Source organism: Moschus berezovskii, chromosome 27, assembly GCF_049115385.1.
Source record: "Moschus berezovskii isolate FMDL1 chromosome 27, NW_MosBer_1.0, whole genome shotgun sequence".
NCBI lineage: Eukaryota > Metazoa > Chordata > Mammalia > Artiodactyla > Moschidae > Moschus > Moschus berezovskii.
In genome coordinates this window covers 41,119,403-41,136,104 of record NC_142486.1, presented here as the reverse complement: position 1 = coordinate 41,136,104, position 16,702 = coordinate 41,119,403, and the positions used below count along the sequence as shown (strand labels likewise).

General features: G+C 59.8%; 2 protein-coding genes across 12 annotated transcripts in view; one reads left to right on the top strand and one right to left on the bottom strand.

The window, feature by feature from the left end:
* The first annotated feature begins 4,773 nt into the window (after positions 1-4,773).
* TELO2 (telomere maintenance 2) lies at positions 4,774-15,450 on the top strand. 7 transcript variants are annotated; one of them, XM_055409124.2, is made up of 21 exons: positions 4,774-5,014; positions 5,790-6,125; positions 6,628-6,905; positions 8,355-8,423; positions 8,569-8,716; positions 9,491-9,593; positions 9,715-9,783; positions 9,918-10,059; positions 10,148-10,284; positions 10,730-10,809; positions 11,003-11,104; positions 11,279-11,367; positions 11,456-11,547; positions 11,640-11,756; positions 11,864-11,935; positions 12,911-13,075; positions 13,373-13,464; positions 13,894-13,993; positions 14,140-14,204; positions 14,340-14,455; positions 14,998-15,450. In XM_055409124.2, exons 2-21 carry the CDS (start codon positions 5,791-5,793, stop codon positions 15,102-15,104), a joined length of 2,478 nt encoding a protein of 825 aa, XP_055265099.2. In that variant the 5' UTR covers positions 4,774-5,014; position 5,790; the 3' UTR covers positions 15,105-15,450. The 7 variants fall into 7 exon arrangements, 6 of the variants coding, with proteins under 6 accessions (XP_055265099.2, XP_055265097.2, XP_055265098.2 ...); XM_055409122.2 differs by having other exon boundaries at positions 5,736-6,125; XM_055409123.2 differs by having other exon boundaries at positions 4,774-5,147.
* Positions 15,451-15,943: 493 nt separating this feature from the next.
* Positions 15,944-16,702, bottom strand: part of IFT140 (intraflagellar transport 140) — a 54,821-nt gene continuing 54,062 nt past the window's right edge. For all 5 annotated transcript variants that reach the window (XM_088833201.1, XM_088833199.1, XM_088833198.1 and 2 more), the window contains exon 31: positions 15,944-16,150. In XM_088833201.1, the coding sequence (XP_088689327.1) occupies positions 15,944-16,150 (207 nt within the window). The remainder of the gene's footprint in view (positions 16,151-16,702) is intronic.

The following is a 16,702-nucleotide window of genomic DNA, read 5'->3' as shown; positions in this document are numbered from 1 at the left end:
CATTCTCCCCCAGCTCTGGCAGCTGGAAGTCTGAGGTGGAGGGGTCAGCAGGACCACCCTGGAGCCAAAGACTCTCAGGGAGGATCCCCCTGCCGCTCCTGGGGCAGCCTCACCCCAGCCCCGGCTCCGTCTTCACAAGGCCTTCTCCCCTGTGTGTCTCTCCTCTTCTGTCCAACAAGGACACCAGACATTGGATCTAGGGCCCACCCAGATAATCCAGGGTGATCTATCCCGAGATCTGAAACTTGGTTACATCCACAAAGAGCCTTTTTCCAAAAAAGCTCACATTTATAAACATGGGGGGCGGGGTTAAGACTTGGATGTGTTTCTTGGCGGCTGCCATTCAGTCCATTACAGGGAGGTTTGAGGGGTTGGGGGCTGTCCAGGGCTGGGGGCTGGGGTGATGTGCAGGCTGGAGAGAAGAGATTCATGTCAGTCTGAATACAGAGTTGCTGGCGCCCTGCCTCCTCCTTGACCTGCTGCGCTGGGCAACTGCTCTTGCCCACCAGCCCAGCCCCAGGGACGTGGTCAGCTGGTTCTCTGAAGCCGCGATGTCCAATCCCAGAGCCCCAGCCACGTGGGAGTGTTGAGCCCATCCCATGAGGCTAGCCTCGGTGGAGATCCACTGCAGGTATAAAAAGTACACTGGATCCCAGGATTTAGTTTAAAAAAGGAATGAGAAATTCTTCCTCAATCATCAGATTTTATGTATGATTATATGTTGAAATGGTAATAATATTTTGGATGCACTAGGTTAAATAAAATAGTGTTTTAAAAATCAATTTCAACTGTTTCTACTTTTTAGTAAGACTACTAAAATATTTAAAATTAAATATGGAGCTTATGTCATTATTTGATTGGACAGTGTCACCTTGGAGAAAGACTGGGTTTGCGGGCCCCCAGGCAGAATCAGGGGTTTTCCTTTGACTCTCTTTCATCATCTGTTCTTTAAAAAAAAAATGGTGGAAAAAATATCTATCACAAAATTCACTCATTTTAAGGGTGAAACTAACAACATGTTATTGAAGTAAACATCTACCTATTGGACTGTGGGAGTCTGAGGGTTCCGCCAGCTTCTGGAGAGCAGCAGACAGGGACCTTCCCCAGACACCTGCCCCCAGGCACCTCCTCCAGGCACCTCCTCTAGGCACCTGCCCCCGGGGAGGAGGAAGGAGGGAGCTTCTTCAGTCCAGGCAGAAAACCTGCTCTTACTAACAGCATGGGCAAGAGCTTCCTGCATCCCGCCAAACCAACTTTCATCCACAAGGTAGACAGAAATCTGCCCAAACAGAAGAGGAACCAGGAGACAATGCAGAGGGCCAAAGAAAGGCTCAAAAACAATCTGAAGGACACCTTCAGAAAGACAAAAGCTTTATGTCCCAAGGCAAGAAAAGGATGCTGTGGAAAAAGGAATAATCAGAAAGGAAGAAGCTGCTCCTGGAAATGAAAAGCACAATTTTCCAAAATACAAAGAAGTAATAAAGTAAAATGCAAATAAATAAGTAGAATAGAAAAATTAAAAGGCAAAGTTAAAACAGTTGGTCAGAAAGTAGGCAAAAAGGCAAAGAGATGGTAAAGAAGGGCCAAAACACTGGATTGATCTCAGTCCAGCGAAAAGACACTATGGAGCGTGAGACTACAGGAAACAGGGGAAGGAATTACCGGGAGGATAATCTGTGAAGGTGCTGCAGACAAGGGCATTCATCATTTGAAGACCTCGTGGCAGAGAGCCCCAGGCCAAGGGACAACTACAAGGCTCATCTTGAAGTGTCAGACACCTCAGATGAGAGGAAGATTCTAAAAGTGTCCAGAGAAAAAACCTGGTCGCCTGTGGATTGAGGCTTTCCCCAGAGGCCTGTTGGCCACCTCAACAGCAAGGCTGGCTGCCAAAGACAGGGGACAAAACTTGATGACTCTGAAGGAAATGATTTTTATTTAAAACTGAGCAGGGCTTCCCTGGTGGTCCAGTGGTTAAGAATCCATCTTGCAACTCAAGGGACACCATTCGATCCCTGGTCGGGGAAGATCCCACATGCCCCGAGCAACTACTGAGCCAGGACTCTAGAGCCCGAGAGGTGCAGCTCCTGAAACCAGCCCACCCAGGGCCTGTGCTCTGCAATGAGAGGAGCCACCACAGCAAGAAGCCTGCACAATGCAACAGAGTAGCCCCTGCTTGAGGCAGCTAGAAAAAGCCTGAGCGCAGCATCGCAGAATGTAAATAAATAAATCTTGTACAAAACAGCAGTTGGAGTGGCCAGTTAGCTCAGATAGTTAGAGAATAATACTGATAAATTGTGTACCTATTAATAGGTCGAATGTGAATCCACCTGGAGCAAAGAATAGTCATTTTTCAGATATGCAAAGGGTTAAGAAATTTATCCTCTGTGCCCAGTCTCTTGAGACGTTACTGAGTGACAGGATTCAGAAAAATGTGGGGATAGAGGGAGAACGAAGCAGCTGTAGGATCTAGGAGTGAGAGCTGTAGTCCAGAAGCTGCCTGCGAGGAAGTGGCAGAGTCCCAGCAAGGCAGCATCCTCTCCTCCTTCCTCCTTCGCACCCACATCCAATCCATCTGGTCTCCCCTGGGTGAGCCCCTTCTCATCACCTGACCCCTGGCTGTTCTCAAACCGGCTGCCTCTCTGGGGTGTCTGCATCCGCGGTTGCCCCCTACTGTACACTCTCCTAACTGCACAAGAGGTGGACCCCTCTTGATGAAAGTGTAAGAGAAAAGTGAAAAAGTTGGCTTAAAATTCAACATTCACGTATGGAAAGAGTAACATGGAAACTTACCTTACCATATGTAAAATAGATAGCCCAAAGGAATTTGCTGTATGTCTCAGAAAACTCAAACAGGGGCTCTGTACCAACCTAGAGGGGTGGAATGGGGAGGGAGGTTCAAAAGGAAGGGGGGTATATGTATACCTATGGCTGATTCATACCGAGGTTTGACAGAAAACAAGATAATTCTTTAAAGCAATTATCCTTCAATCAAAAAACATTTGATTTAGACTCACAAAAAAACAAAAACTCAACATTCAGAAAACTAAGATCATGGCATCCAGTCCTATCACTTCATGACAAATAGATGGGGAAACAACGGAAAAAGTGAAAGACTTTATTTTCTTGGGCTCCAAAATCACTGCAGATGGTGACTGCAGCTGTGAAATTAAAAGATGCTTGCTCCTTGGAAGAAAAGCCATGACGAACCTAGACAGCATATTAAAAAGCAGAGACATTACTTTGCCGACAAAGGTCGGTCTAGTCAAAGCTATGGTTTTTCTAGTAGTCATGTATGGATGTGAGAGTTGGACTATAAAGAAAGCTGAGCACTGAAGAATTAATGCTTTTAAAGTGTGGTATTGGAGAAGACTCTTGAGAGTCCCTTGGACTGCAAGGAGATCAAACCAGTCAATATTCATTAGAAGAACTGATGCAGAAGCTGGAACTGCAATACTTCGGTCACCTGATGCAAAGAACTGACTCATTGGAAAAGACTCTGATGCTGGGAAAGATTGAAGGCAGGAGGAAATGGGATCGACAGAGGATGAGATGGTTGGATGGCATCACTGACTCGATGGACATGAGTTTGAGCAAGCTCTGGGAGTTGGTGATGGTCAGGGAAGCCTGGCATGCTGCAGTCCACAGGGTCGCAAAGAGTTGGACACAACTGAGGGACTGAACTGGCTCTTAGGGCACTCATTTTCTTACCCTGCCAAATTTTTTTACCACTATTTGCTATCCAATATATTGTACTATTAACTCTTTGGCCACCCGATGTGATGAGCTGACTCATTGGAAAAGATTCTGATGCTGGGAAAGATTGAAGGGAAAAGGAGAAGAGGGCAGCAGAGGATGAGACGGTTGGATGGCATCATGGACATGAATCTAAGCAAACTCTGGGAGATAGTGAAGGACAGGGGAGCCTGGCGTGCTGCAGTCCATGGAGTCGCAAACAGTCAGACACGACTTAGAGGCTGAACAACAACAACTATTGTCAATTCAGTCGCTCAGTTGTGTCCAATTCTTTGCGACCCCATGAATCACAGCACGCCAGGCCTCCCTGTCCATCACCAACTCCCGGAGTTCACTCAAACTCATGTCCATCGAGTGGTGATGCCATCGAGCCATCTCATCCTCTGTCGTCCTCTTCTCCTCCTGCCCCCAATCCCTCCCACGTGTACTTTACTGTCTCCTTGACTTGTGAACACAAACTTTGCTTCAGCCTCTGCCCTGCAAGAGTGCCTGCTGGCGCAGCAGGCATTCAGTTAACCTGTGTTGAATTTATAACTGTTTCCTAGGTTTCCCCTCGACACCCCTGGGCTGAAGATCTTGCGAGGACTTCCCAGGCCGTGCCCCAAGTCACCATAGGACGTTCGGGAAGACGGAAAGTCCTGTATTTGTGCTGTGCATCTAGCCCTTTATACGTGGACAGCGCGACCAAGGAACTGGCCCGGGGGCTGGTGGTTACCGTGCTGAATGTTGCCGCCCCTGCCCCAGGCCGCCCGCTGTCGGGGGCTTAGTAGGAGCTTGTGGGGGCGCGCACGTGTGGGCTCAGGAGAGAAACGGAGCTCTCGGGCAGAGGGAGGGAGGGAGGAGGTCACCCCGGGAAGATGCACGCGGCGGCAGAGTCAAGGTCTGCAAGCACGAAGCAGCTAGAGTCCTGCCGAGCCACGAGCCCAGAGAAAACCGCCCCGCCCACCAAGAGCCCCACCCACTCGGGCACGCCCCCGCCCCGCCCCGCGCAGGCGCAGATGCGGCCGCCCGTCCCTCGCCTCTTCTGGTTCGCGGGTTGGCGGCAGATTCGTCACGGGCAACCTGTGGGAACCCGCGCCCCGAGCTCAGATATTCAGCGCCATCTCTTTAGGCCCCAGGAGTCCTTGCTGTGCGGCCACGTGAGCTGGGCCTTGAACTGAGCGCTGAGCGAGCCTTGAGGGCCGTGGCGAATCGGCGACCTGTCGGCATTGGCGGAGCGAGCGGGGCCGCGGCGCACCGCTGCAACTCGGCGGGCCCGAGGGTGCGCCCCTCCCGGAGATCCCGGTCCTTCTTGACGCCCCTTCTGCCTCGAGACCCCCGCGCGTCCGGACACCCCGTCCGTCCCCCCGAGGACCCCGCCGGCCCCACGGGGCCCCTGCCCGCTGCGCCACTAGGTGGGCTCGGCGCGCGCCGGCGCGCGGGCGCCGAGCCGGGCGGTCGCTGGCTGCTCTGCACGCCGCGAGCGGGAGCCCGCGTGGGCCGGGCCGAGCAGGGAGGACACTCCCTGGGACCCGATCTAGTGTCTGGGTGCACTGGTGTCAGACAGGTGCTGACTTCATGGAGCTCGTGCTGCAGGGACGCCCGATCCCACTGTGCTTCTGGGCAGGGAGGGGGCTTGGCAGGGTGAACCGCAGTTGGGCCACCCCGCCTCAGCACCATTGACATCTTCCCTGTTGTGGGGCTATCCTGCGCCCCACATGTGGGATGTTTACCAGCGTCCCTGGCTTCCACCAAGCACTAGGAGCAAAAAAGTAGCAGCCTCTAGTTGTGACATATAAAGGAGTCCCCAGACATGGTTTCCCGGGGCGTGGGTACCCTACTGCAGAGCCTCAGACCAAGAAATGGCTCTTGGTGGAGAAAGCAACAGCTGCTGAAGGGAGGGGAGGATACTGCTGGGTGCCAGCAGGGGTGAAGAGGAAGCGGGTCCTGGGGGCCTGAGGGTGGGCTTCCTGAGAGTGTGTGAAAAACGCTTCCTTATCCAGGAGTGAGCCCCACGTGGACGATGACTTCTCACGCACCTTTCCTGTGAACCCCAGGATGGATCCTATGGCCTCTGCTGTCCGCCTAGCAGTCCAGGAGGCTGTTCGCATCCTTTCTTCATCTGAGGATGGGGGCCACATCATCTCCACGCTGCGGTCCCTGAGGCGGTACCTTGGTGAAACACAGACCCAAGCTCCCCCTGAGGAGCAGGAGGAATTTAGCAGGACCCACTTTTCCACCATTCTCAGATGTCTGGTCGGCAAGCTGAGCCCCGACTGGCTGGGCCTAATGCCTGATGGCCAGTTGGAGGAGCTGTGGGCCAGCTTCTTCCTGGAGGGCCCAGCTGACCAAGCCTTCCTGGTGCTGATGGAGTCCATTGAGGGTGCTGCCAGGTGAGTGGGGCTGGGTCTGCTTATGGGGTCGCTTGTAACATCTGGAGGATTTCTAGTCAGTGGGTTCTCCAAATAATGGGAGAATTCGGCATCCTGAGAGGTGAGAAAGTAAAAGCAGTGCATGTCAGAATACTGAATTAATAGAGGGTTTCGTTAATCTTTGCAATGGATAGGCCCTCTGCCCTGCCATGTGGGTGAGGAGACTGCAGGAGTGGTTGCACCCGGGTGGCCAGGCGGGCCTGCAGGGTGGCTCCGGGCTTAAGTGGTCTAAGAAGGCAGTGGGGTGTGGCCATCCTCGGGTCGGGGAGCCCTTTCCTTCACTCTGTAGCTCCCAACTCGGCATGAGGCGCCCCAGCAAAACCCCTCCCTGGGCATCAAGCGCCCTGCAGGGATGCCAGTTTCCCTGACTCATTGCAGCGGGATGGGAGGGGGCGAGTCCAGGGATTCCAGGGTGTGGAGGGTGCTCAGGAAGCGAGGCTGCTCACACCTGCCCTCGCTTCAGCCCCAGCTTCCGTCTGATGAAGATGGCGTGGCTGCTGGCCAGGTTTCTGAGTGCGGGCAGGATGGCAGCTGTGATGGAGGGGCAGTGCGGGCAGCAGGCGGGGCCGGCCTCCCGCCTGCTCCAGGAGACGCTTCTCACCAGGGTGGTGAGCCTGCCCGATCGCCTGGGCAACCGTCTGCAGCGGGAGACGCTGGCTGCCTTCTTCCCTCAAAACTACTTCCCTCTGCTGGGCGAGGAGGTCCTGCGGGTGCTGCATGTGGTGGTGGACTCTCTCCGAGGTGAGGGCCCCTCTTCTGACAGCCTCCTTGGCCCGGCGTCCGCTCCGTCCTGCCTGCCCTCTCTGGCCTCCAGGGACTCTGCCACCTCTGGGCAATGTCATGGGCAGGTCGGATGTTATGGTCCGTCTGGGGCCTTAGCAACCCACCTGTGAAGTTTTGGCCCGGCTCGCCTTGCCTTGGAGACGGAACTGGCCCTGAAGTCCTTGCTTGGGTGTCCTGCCCCCCTACTCAGAATAAGGGAACATCTGAGGTCTGGAAACTAAAGAGCTGTGATGCGAAGAGAGTCCATCTGAGGTGGCTGCTGGCCGAGGTGCCCGCATCCCTGTCGTTGCGGGTAGAGGACCTCGGTTCTCTGGTGGGTGGGGGCACTGCTGGGGCCAACTCTGAGGGGGCGTCCTGTGCCCAGGACAACGGGGCGGCGTCCCGCCCACCCTCTCTGGAGCAGCAGGAGCCTGGCTTCCCCACCTGTATAGTCCTGTGGTCTGGGAGCCAGTAGAAGTTAGGGTCAGGGCAGCCTGAGTTGGGGTGGGCATTGGCCCTCCCCACAGTGAGGGCCTCCTTCCCTGAGGCCCAGCCCCTGTGCTGCCCCAGGCCTGGTCCGAGACCCTTCCCTCCCCCTCTCCCTCCCATCTTGTCTGAACTGAGCAGCTGAGTGATGCTGTTACACTAAGCCTCCCTCAGGACCTCCCAGCTGCTCACCCTGCCCCTTCCCAGCTGGGCCCCGCCCACTCCCCGCTCCGCCCCGCCCACTCCCCCGCTCCGCCCCGTCCCCTCAGCTCTGGAGCAGCTCTGGCCTCAGGTGCTGCTTTTCTGGGCCCCTTCCAGGTCACCGTCTCACCCTGTTTAGTATCACAGCCACCAGCTCGACCTCAGAAGTGCTTAGAGTGGCCCCTGTCCTGCTGTCTGACTTTCCCTCTGGCATGAGCTGCTATCCCTGGCTTGTGTCAAAAACTGACCTGGTGTTCAGAGAAGCAGCCCTGGTCCTCACGGGTCTGTTGAGGGAAATGGACCTGAGTGTTGGGTCCTTGGGGCTGAGGCGTCTGGAGCATGTCGCCCCACCCCGCTCCTTGTGACCGGGTTGAATTCACTCCCGCCCGGATCCCGGACACCTGTCTGTAGATCGCAGATGCTGTGTTCCCATCATTCATGGGGCTGTCTGTTTCCTGCTTGGTCCCACCAAGCAGCTCTTCTGGGGCAGCCGTGGCCTCTCCCAGCACCCCACATGGTCCCTGCTTTGTGGGATCACCGTGACGATGAAGCAAGTGAACATGATGCTTTTTGATGTTATTTTCATTGGCTCTTTGAGTTGGAAACAGTGCTGGTGGAGTTGGAGTTAGACTGAGCACGTTGGCGGTTTTACAACGCAGGATCTCCCTGCCGGAAGCCAGGTCTGTCCCTGCGAGGCCGGGTGCACACGCGTGGCCTCACCGCTTCCTCCTCCCATCCCAGGTGGCTTGGACTGCTCCATCTCCTTTCTGTCTCAGGTCCTGGGCAAAGCCTGCGTCCATGGGAGACAGAGTGAGTGTCCCTGCTGTGGGAGAGACTGCGACGTGTCCCGGGAGGGGCGGTGCCCTCGCCTGGGCCTGGCCCTGCTGGGTGGGGCTTGGCTGCAGCCACTGGACTCCCTGTGGCCCCCGGGCTCAGAGCCTTTTCTTCCCCTCAGAGGAGATCCTGGGCGTGCTGGTGCCCCGGCTGACAGTGCTCACCCAGGGCAACTGCCTCTGGCAGCGGGTCTGCTGGCGCCTGGTGGAGTATGTGCCTGACCGGGCCATGGAGGCCGTGCTGAAAGGGCTCGTGGAGGCTGCCCCGGGGTAAGAAGTGAGGCATCTTCCTGCTGCAGATGCTCCTCTCCCAGGAGGGTGGGTGGCGGGGATCCAGAGGGCTCCTGGCCTGCCCGTCTCTGTGTGGTCAGTGCCATGGCACCTGGGTAGGGGCCCCTCTGTCTGGTGACTGGTCCTTTCTTGGAGTTCAGTCATGCAAACGCCCACCCCTCCTCACTCCTGGTGGCCAAGTCAGGCCCCCCTGTCTGCACCTCTGTCTTCTCTGCACTGGAAGGTCCCTGTGCTCAGAAAACAAGTCCTACAGGAGGCTCTTGGCCCTGCGGCTCCATCCCACCTGGTGACCATGCCCGGGACTCTCACAGAAGTCACGGGAGAGAGTGCTGGTCTCTCACTTGAAGGAAGCAGGGGTCTTTTAGTCTAGATCAAGGTCTACAAACTACAGCCTTTGCGGCTGTCCTTTCACGAATGAACTTTTATCGGTGCGCAGCCATGCTCAGTCGTGGACCTACCTGCTGTGGCTGCTCCCGGCTGTGGCGTCTACAGAGCCCAGTGGGCTGTGTGCCTGGCCCTGCCCAGAGAAAGCTGGCTGCCCTGCCTGGATGCAGCATTTCACCCGGACCCGTCAGGGCGGGGAGGGATGTCCTCTGTGTCCAGTGCTGGGCTCCCCAGTCTCCACAGTTACTGGGAGGAGGGAGGGTCAGCACCGACTCGAGGCTGGGGTGCCTCCCCGGCCCCCCAGTGGTCAGCGCGGATCCGGGGAATTCAGAGTCCTGCTTTTCCCTCTCACCCCGCTACGCCTCACAGGCCGGATGTCCTCTCTCGGCTGCTGGGGAACCTGGTGACAAAGAGCAAGAAGGCCCAGTTTGTGATGACGCAGAAGCTGCTGTTCCTGCAGTACAGCTGCCCGGTGAGGGTGCTGGCGGGGTGGGAACTGCGCTCGGCTCCCTGCACGCTCCTGCCCCCGGGCTCCCTGGCCGGGCGGGTGGTGTCTGTCTGCAGACGGTGATGGGAGCCCGGCCGTGTCACAGACGCCCGTGCTGCAGAGCCTGCTGGGGTACCTGGCCATGGACAGCCAGCGGCGCCCGCTGCTCATGCAAGTAAGGGACCCCTGACCCCCAGGGAGAGTGTTCCTGCGGTGGGTGGAGGGCGCTGGCTGGACCCTCCTGGGGGCTGGTGGGGACACTTTGAGGAGGGGTGGGGCATCTGACAGGCTGGACCCGCCGCCCACCAGGTGCTAAAGGAGCTCCTGGAGACTTGGGGCAGCAGCAGCGCCATCCGCCACGCCCCTCTGGAGCAGCAGTGCTACATCAGCAAGGCCGCGCTCATCTGCCTGGCGCAGCTGGGGGAGGCAGAGCTCCGGGCCAGCCGGGACGGTGAGCAGTGAGCGGTGGGGCACCCCCTCCCCCACCCCGGCACCCCCCACCTGCCTCCAGCTCAGCCTGTGTGGCTCGGTGCTTCCAGAGTTGCTGGCCAGCCTGATGGAGGGAGTGAAGAGCCGCCTGGACAGCAGCCTGCCACCCGTGCGCCGCCTGGGCATGATTGTGGCTGAGGTGGCCAGCGCCCGGCTGCACCCTGAGGGGCCTCCCCTGAAGTTCCAGGTGAGCAAGGGCCCTGCCTGCTGGGCCCTCCCAGAGCCGCCGTCACTCCTGCCCCAGTCACTCTGCCCGCCCGCTGGGGTCCAGGCTGCAGAGCCTCTGGGTCCCCTGGTGTCCCCACAGCTGGGAGGGGTAGAGGTGCAGCCCTTCTGCTGGTGCAGGAGCATGAGCCCCCAGGGGACTCTCGGAATAGAACTCTCAGGCCCCTCCATCCGCTGAGCCCTCTGGGATGTTCTCGGAGATGGGGCCCCATCTGCCCCATCCCTGGGGACACCTGGCCCCTCCAGCCCCTGGAGCCACCCTCTGTAGAGGGAAACCTAGTTGCTCTTGGGGGGCAGTTGGCCGGCCGGCCGTGCAGACCTCAAGCTGTGATGGGGGCTTCAGAGGGGTCCCCACGGTGCTGCCTTGCTGCACCTGTCCCACCGACTCCAATTTATTTGCATTGCAGTATGAAGAGGACGAACTGACCCGAGAGATGTTGGCCTTGGCCGCGCCCCAGCCCGCGGCTGACGGCCCCTCGGAGGCGGGGTGAGGGTCCCACTCGGAGCTCTGGGCATGATGGGCCCAGCGGGCGGCTCTTTCCCACCTGCTACTCCTGACCTGTCCTGCCTGAGACAGAAGCCGAGATGCAGGCAGGGGCGGAGCGAGCGTTCCCCAGGAGGCCGGGTGCTGGGACGGGTCTTGTGGGGCAGCCCTGAGGGTTCCTTTTCCGTTTCCAAAGCCTGCCTGTGGCTCCCGTCAGTGGGGAGTCTCCTGACCAAGAGACAGTGGATGGTGGCTGCCCCCAGGCTGGGCATGAGGGCTCTGACTCTGAGCTGGACAGGTAGGGGCGGCCCCACGAGGGAGAGTGTGAGGGCTGTGGTGGGACCATCTCGGGATGTGGGCCCCGTGGTGCTGGCTCCCTCTGTCCCTCGAGTCCTCCTCCCATGGGGAAATCAGCCCGCAAACTCTGGGGGGCCCAGGACCGATGGGACCGAGGGTTTGTGCTCTTCTTCAGCGATGACGAGCTTATCCCCTATGACATGTCAGGGGACAGGGAACAGAGGAGCAGCAAAACGCCCGCGTATGTGCGGGACTGCCTGGAAGGTGCGTCCTGTGTGTCCCGGGTCCCCTGTCCCTGGCCCAGCCTGCCCACCCGCCCTGCCTCACTCACGCCGTGGGGGCTTCTCTGCAGCTCTGACCGCATCAGAGGACTGGGAGCGCTGGGAGGCAGCCCTGCGGGCCCTGGAAGGGCTGGTCCTCAAGAGCCCGGCTGCCACCTGTGAGGTGAGCTGCGGGAGCACCCTGGCCTCCCTGGGGGCAGGGGCGGGGGCGGGACCGCTTTGGGCGTGCACCTTGACCGTTGATCCCGTGGGCAGGTGAGCCTGGAGCTGGCCAAGGTGCTGTTGCACCTGGAGGAGAAGACAGCCGTGGCGGGGTTTGAGGGGCTGCGCCAGAGGGCGCTGGTGGCCGTCACAGTCACGGACCCGGCGCGGGTGAGTCCCCGCACCATGCGGAACCTGGGTCGTGCCCCTGGTGGGGGCTGCACGGGGGGCCCCTCCAGGGTCGTGGCCCTCAGCTGCCTCTCGCCCACCCGGCCTAGGTGGCAGAGTACCTGGCCGCACAGTTCTATGCCCTCAACTACAGCCTCCGGCAGCGCATGGACATTCTGGACGTAAGTGCCCAGGCCTCTGCCCTCCCCCATCAGAGTGGCACTGGTGGGCCTGGAGGGGGACGGGGCCGGCGTTTGCCAGAATCTTCGTGGAGGGACCAGAGGCCTCCCCAGCCCCTTGTCGCTGGCACAAGAGGCTGGGACCAGTGTCAGTCGGGTGCTTTCTTGACAGGGCACAGCTTTGGGGGCTGCGTCCTTTGTGTTAAATAACGCCTTCACTGAGTTATGATGCACACATTGTGAATTCACAGTTTTGTGATAAGCAGTACTCTTGCCTAGAAAATCCCATGGATGGAGGAGCCTGGTAGGCTGCAGTCCGTGGGGTCGCTAAGGGTCAGACATGACTGAGCGACTTCACTTTCACACATTGGAGAAGGAAATGGCAATCCATTCCAGTGTTCTTGCCTGGAGAATCCCAGGGATGGGGGAGCCTGGTGGGCTTCCGTCTATGGGGTCACACAGAGTCAGACACGACTGAAGTGACTTAGCAGCAGCAGCAGCAGAATGGGGTATGTTCACATAGTGGAGACTTGGCTTAAACAGGAAGAAAATTCTGACATGATGCTCAGTGAAGTAAGCCAGACACCAAAGGACAAACAGCAAATGATCTGACTTACACGAAAAACAGACAGGCAGGAGGGGCAGGGAGTCTGTGTTCCCCAGGGCAGAGCCCCGTCTGTGAGGATGGGGAAGCTCTGGGGGTGCTGGGGATGGTGGCGCTTTCCCTTTGCGCACAAGACGGGGGTGGCGGGACTGGGTGGGCTTTGGGAGAAGTGATCAGGGCACGGGCTCCTCAGCAGGGAGCGCCCACCTGCCCCCCACAAAGTGGAGTGCACCTGTGGGGCCAGACTTGCTGCAGGGCTCCCGGCACCTCCCCATGGGGACCCCTGGGCCCTCCGTGGCTCCACCCACCTTGAATTTGGAAACTGTCGTCCTTCCTTAGTGGGGCGGCAGCTGCCTGAGTCTCCTCTCCTCTAGGTCCTGGCTCTGGCTGCGCAGGAGCTGTCTCGGCCGGGGCGCCTTGGGAGGGCCGCCCAGCGGGGCCCCCTGGGGCCCGGCTCCCAGCCCAGTGGGGCCGTGATCCCAGACTGGCAGGTGGTGGTGGAGGAGCGCGTCAGACGCAAGACCCGGCGGTTCTGCAAGGTCAGCTGGGCCCTGTTGTGGCCTCCCTGGCGGGACCACTGCCCCCGGGCACTGTGCCCACTCGTGCCCCGGGAAGGGGAGGGAGGGTTTCGGTGGTGGACGCGGGCCGCAGGGCATCGGGCTGAAGGGGCTGTAAGGCTGGGAGAACAGCCCAGAGGCTCAGCAGCAGCGGTCGGCCACCGGGTGCAACACGGGGCCACATCTGGAGACGTTCTCGTCCTCACTGGGGTGGGGGGTGCCCAGCCCTCCCGAGGGTCCGTGTGTGTCCAAGGGGCCTTGAGCATGTGTGTTTATCAGGGCTCCGTGGGGCGGGCAACAGCCGCTGGCCCCAACGAATTCAGCGCAGTGGCTGGATACTTCTTCTTCCCCCTCCTCCAGCGTTTCGACAGGTGAGGGTGTTTCCTAGAGCCTGTGGTTTGGGGAATGGGAGCCCCGGATACTCTCAGGCTGGGGGCTGAGGTGGACTCAGCAGGGTCAGGGCCTTGGCTGTGGTTGTTGGCAGCATAAGTGACGATAGGGCATCAGGGCATCTGTCACAGATGCTGGGCTCACGGCGGGACTGGGCCAGAGCCTCCCTGGTGTCTCAACACAGGCGCGCCCCATGTGCCTTCTCGTCCCAGCCACCTGCCCCAGGTTGGGCTTGACCAGGTGGCCCTGCAGAGTGACAGGGCATCTGTCCTCCCCCTCATGGCTCTGGGCAGCACGTGGGTGAGGAGGTGAGGAGGGCCGTCCAGGCCTGGGGTCCCTCCACGGCCCAGGAGGTTGGGGAGCCAGCCCTGAGCACCTGGCCAGCACCCTTGCTGGGTTTTGTGTTGTAGGCCTGTGGTGACCTTTGACCTTTTGGGAGATGACCAGCTGGTCCTCGGGAGACTGGCCCACACCTTAGGGGCCCTGATGTATCTGGCCGTGAACACGGCGGTGAGCACCTGACCCACCCCCGGGGAGCCTGCCCCGGCCTCCTGGCCCCGTTGGCCTTGCCTTGGGGTGGGCATGTTGGGCCTCGTGGGCCCTGCGGCAGGAGCTGCTGCCACCTGGACCCCTGCCCACTGGCGTGCCTGTTGTAGGTGGCTGTGCCCATGGGCAAGGCCCTGCTGGAGTTCGTGTGGGCTCTTCGTTTCCACGGGGACACGTGAGTGGCCATAGGGCTGAGGGCAGTTGGGTGGGGGGTCTTGGATCCTGTGGGACGTGGACAGTGGCAGGCGGGACGGGCCGGGGTGGACAGCACCGCATGGCGGCTCCTCTAGCCCGGCCTCCATCTTGGCAGCTATGTGCGCCGGGGCCTGCTGTCCGCTGTCTCCTCCGTCCTTCTCAGCGTGCCGGCTGAGCGGCTGCTGGTGGATCTGCCAGACGAGCTTCTGGAGGCCCGGTCCTGGCTGGCAGGTGGGCACCGGGCCAGGGCCAAGGTGGTGAGGCTGAGGGGGTGGGTCCGGGCCGTCAGCTCGTGGGCGGCGGGGACACGGTGCCATCAGTCACTTCAGAGCACCCTGCGGGCAACGTTGGGGCCATGCCTGTATCCAGGCTGGATGGGTTTGCCCTCCGTGGGGTTACCGGTGTCCTGCCCTATCCCCCAACCCCGGGTCATACATTTTTTTAAAAAATTCCTCTGTGGTCAGTGTGACCTCTGCCTGTGGGCACTTGAGCCACGGCCCTCAGCACACTGCTCATGTGCACCCGCGGGGCTCATGGCTCAGGGGGTTCTGATGACAGCCTTTCTCTGCCCACCTGCTCCTACGAGGCCACTGGCCCCTGCAGCCAGCCTGTCAGGTCTCTGCTGGTGTTCTAGCCGTCCTCGTGCAGTGGCTGAGGTGCCTCCCGCTGGGCTCCCAGCCCAGGTGCCCCACGTCTGGGCCACTTCCAGCAGGTGACGTGCAGGCTGAGCCCGGCGCCCTGACACTGCAGCGCGTTCCTTTCCATCTTCGCAGACGTGGCGGAGCAGGACGTGGATGAGGATTGCCGGCTGCTGGCGGTGAAGGCGCTGCTGCTGCTGGAGAAGCTCCGCGACAGGCTCCTCCCACTCTCCTCTCCTTAGGCCCCAACCCCTGACCCTTGAGCCCGGGAGGCATGTTGCTAGATGAGCAGGGCACCTGTTGCAGGCCAGAGTGCCTGTGGCTCGGCTCAGACGTCCACCAGGGCCTCGGGCGCCGCCCCCTCATAGCCTGGCACTGCGACGTGGCCGCTGCGGCTCTGGGACTCAGGCTCTAGGATGGCCACTGAGCAGGAGCGGGGAGCCGTGGCTCAGCCTGGCCTCCATGCAGACTGCAGACCAGGGCATTGAGAACCCTGGAAGGAAGCATGAGAGAGAAGCAGATGGTTCTCTCTCCAGCAGGGACCCTGGTGTCCAGACGGGGAGACGCGAAAATGGGGCCAGGAAGGGAACATGGGTCCTTGAGAATATAGGCTGTATTTGGAGAATTTCAGCAAATAGACATGGGGCTGAGGGTGGGAGATGGTGAGGCAGCCCCTGACAGCCCCTTGCACTGGGAGCTGGTGACAGAAGGGGCACAGCCTGGAGGGACAGAGCCTCTGGCTGCAGCCAGTGCCAACTGCCGTCACCCTGTGGTCAGGACGGGCTGTGCTGCAGGAACTGGCCAGACGTGCCGCCAGGCGACCCACGTGGGTGCCGGGAGACACCTCAGTTTCTTAGGCTTCACACCCTGTACTTGGGGGGAACGTCATGGGGAAAATAAACCTACTCCCTTGACTGCAAAAGGGCTAAAACAAACCTTGGCAGGGGCCAGGGACTCGGAGGGGTAACTTAGAGACACCCTGCCACCCCCGCCAGACAGGCCAGCATGTCTTCCTGCAGCTCTGCCTGTGGACTCGGGCACTGAGCCCGACAGGGAGGTCGGGCTCCCCTCTGGCTGCAGCTCAGGGCCCACTCGCCGCCTCCTCGGCCGCCTCCTCGGCCACCTCCCCGGGCTCCTCCACGCTGTTGTGCCGTGAGCGCCTGGGCACCGCGCGGGTCAGAGGGAGCCCCAGGCCCTGGTGCACAGCGTCCACGGCATGCTGGCTCACGTAGTAGGACGTGTCAGCGAAGGGCAGCCGCTGCCGCATCTCTTCCAGGTACTTGTAGGCCTGGGGACACAGGGCAGGCAAGATGGTCAGCGCATAGAACAACGGCCCGGCTGCCATCAGAGTGGACAGCGGAGGACGGGGCTCCGGTGGCCTTGTGACCTTCCCGAGCATGGCGGCGGCTGGGGCTCTGGGGCCAGTGCTGTGGCCTTCCCTGGGAGGAGTCCTGTGGGCAGCCTGACAGCAGGATCTTGTGTCTGGGGCCACGGCCCTGGAGGGTGTCCACCCTGGAAGCCCACAGGGGGACCCTGGGAAAGGGTTCACACGCTTCATTCACTGGGGGTGGGCAGCACAATTCACACACACACGGTTTGTCTCGCTCTCGTGCCACAACTACAGAGCCTTCACACTACAACTACAGAGCCATAAGCTGCAACGAGGGCCCGTGAGCCACAGGGAAAGATCCCAAGTGACACAATGAAGGTCCTGCATGCTGGTGCAGCCAAATAAATTGAAAAGGCTCGTCTTGTGTATTTTGACCAAGCGTCCAGTCTAGTGCAGTCAGGTCAGCCCTGTGGTTAGTGAGTCTCGTGGTCTTGTGTGTGTGTGTGGTCC